Source organism: Anguilla anguilla, chromosome 13, assembly GCF_013347855.1.
Source record: "Anguilla anguilla isolate fAngAng1 chromosome 13, fAngAng1.pri, whole genome shotgun sequence".
NCBI lineage: Eukaryota > Metazoa > Chordata > Actinopteri > Anguilliformes > Anguillidae > Anguilla > Anguilla anguilla.
In genome coordinates this window covers 40,377,578-40,380,077 of record NC_049213.1, presented here as the reverse complement: position 1 = coordinate 40,380,077, position 2,500 = coordinate 40,377,578, and the positions used below count along the sequence as shown (strand labels likewise).

At 54.5% G+C, this 2,500-nt stretch overlaps 1 protein-coding gene across 14 annotated transcripts in view; it reads left to right on the top strand.

Annotated features, from left to right (window-relative positions):
- Positions 1–2,500, top strand: part of ppfia4 (PTPRF interacting protein alpha 4) — a 103,899-nt gene that overhangs the window by 72,854 nt on the left and 28,545 nt on the right. For all 14 annotated transcript variants that reach the window (XM_035388042.1, XM_035388035.1, XM_035388043.1 and 11 more), the window contains exons 8-9: positions 1–124; positions 1,218–1,301. The exon at positions 1–124 is cut by the window's left edge and continues 11 nt beyond it. In XM_035388042.1, the coding sequence (XP_035243933.1) occupies positions 1–124; positions 1,218–1,301 (208 nt within the window). The remainder of the gene's footprint in view (positions 125–1,217; positions 1,302–2,500) is intronic.

Below are 2,500 nucleotides of genomic sequence, written 5' to 3'. Positions count from 1 at the left end.
GGTGCGGCACCTGACGGAGCTGCTGGAGTTGGCGGAGCAGCGGCTGCAGCAGACCATGAGGAAGGCGGAGACTCTCCCAGAGGTGGAGGCGGAGCTAGCGCAGAGAGTGGCAGCTCTCAGCAAGGTGCTCCTGGGGAGGGAGGGGGGGAGAGGGAGAGGGAGAGGGGACAGGGAGGGAGGGAGGGAGAGTGAGACATGAGAATGGACAGATATGGACAGGGGGAAAACTGAGAAGGGGAAAGAGAAGGAAAGGCAGGATGAGTAATGGTTGAGGAGGGAGAGATGGAGAGAAGGAAACAGGGATTCAGTTTCATCGTATCATCATGTGAGCAGTGATATAATGAAACAGCTCTGGTTACCGTGGTTATGCTCTCACTGTGTGCGCTCCCTAACCCCTGCCGGCACGACGCTCGCGTACACGAGGAAACGTTCCGGGAATGAAGCGGTGCGATTAAACTGCCCCCCCGTCCCTGTCAGGCTTCGATAGCGTCCGTTACAGCTCTGACTCAGCAGAACTAATCCAGCACTGACAGACCTTGTCACGGGGCAGATTAACCAGGGGGGCTGCTGGGATTGTGGAGGACCGGAGCATGCTGGGGGCTGTCACTTGACTGCCCTACGTTTGGCAGGTGACATCGAGAGAAAGAACCCGGGACCACCTTTTAATACTGTCAGCCGTGACGGGTCCGTCCAGTAGCTCTTTGAGCTGAAACTCAGAGTATTAGCTCAGAACCCAGTGTACTACCACACCGTGAACCTTTCATTTGATCTGTTTCTACAGCTGGAAGTGTACTGTAGGGTTGTATTGTTGATGGTGTAACGTGGGGAGAGAAGGGTAGATACAATCACATCAGACTCGGTCCTCCAATCCCCTCGCTGTTCATTCTGGTGCTTTTTCTATCGTATTATACGTCACTCAATCTAATTTCATTTCATGTACAAATCTAAACAAATGAATGGTCAAATGGTCTCACTGATAAAATTTCATACAGCCGGCTAAAGTAATGAGAGGAATGAAAAATGTTACATATAATAGCATATAATCATCTAAACAGTTTTACTGAGGATACAGCTTATGAAGTTGTGTGCGCATGCAAGCTTGGTCTGAGATCCCTCCCTGTAAATGAGGAACAGTGTTTCACAGCGCAGGGAGGGAGGGGGACCGTTATCGGAGACGCACGGTCAGGGTGCTCACTGACCGGTTTCTCCCCCTACAGGCCGAGGAGCGCCATGGCAACATTGAGGAGCGTCTGAGGCAGCTGGAGTCCCAGCTGGAGGAGAAGAACCAGGAGCTGGGGAGGGTGAGCAGAGCCGCTGTACATTACATTACATTACAGGCATTTAGCAGACGCTCTTATCCAGAGCGACTTACACAACTTTTACATAGCATTTTACATTGTATCCATTTATACAGCTGGATATATACTGAAGCAATTCCGGTTAAGTACCTTGCTCAAGGGTACAACGGCAGTGTCCTACCCGGGAATCGAACCTGCGACCTTTCGGTTACAAGTCCAGTTCCTTACCCACTGTGCTACACTCCGCTGTACATTTATGTTGTAAATTTATAGTGAATTTGACTTGACCATGCAAGTGCTGATTCTTGGAATGCAGACAATGGCAGAGCAGCACATGATATCGGTCAGGGGACGCTGCTGATCTGGGGTCAGTCAGTGTGGGGGTTAGAGCTGCTTCAGTGCAGCCAGAGGGAGTCTGCAGCAGACCCTGTACACCATCGCTGTGACAAGCCTGTAATTTACTCTGCCCTGCCAAATGTGTGTGTGCGTGTGCGTGTGCGCGTGCGCGTGAGCGTGTGCGTGTGCGTGTGCGTGTGCGTGTGCGTGTGCGTGTGCGTGTGCGTGTGCGTGTGCGTGTGCGTGTGCGTGTGCGTGTGCGTGTGCGTGCGCGTGCGCGTGCGTGTGCGCGTGCGCGTGTGCGTGCGTGCGTGTGCGCGTGCGCGTGCGCGTGCGCGTGCGCGTGTGTGTGTGTGTGTGTGTGTGCGCGCGTGCCTGAGTGCATCCGTGCGTGTGTTCAGATTAGCAGGGCTGTCTTGCCCATGCCAGTCCGTACACCCACAACCACCTCGTCTAGCTCGTCTGACAGAGAGAGACCCCCTCAGCACGTGTGTAGCAGAGAGAGACCCCCTCATCAGGCGTGTAGCAGAGAGAGACCCCCTCATCAGGCGTGTAGCAGAGAGAGACCCCCTCATCAGGCGTGTAGCAGAGAGAGACCCCCTCATCAGGCGTGTAGCAGAGAGAGACCCCCTCAGCATGCGTGTAGCAGAGAGAGACCCCCTCAGCACGCGTGTAGCAGAGAGAGACCCCCTCATCAGGCGTGTAGCAGAGAGAGACCCCCTCATCAGGCGTGTAGCAGAGAGAGACCCCCTCAGCATGCGTGTAGCAGAGAGAGACTCCCTCAGCACGTGTGTAGCAGAGAGAGACCCCCCTCATCAGGCGTTGTAGCAGAGAGGAGACCCCCTCATCAGGCGTGTAGCAGAGAG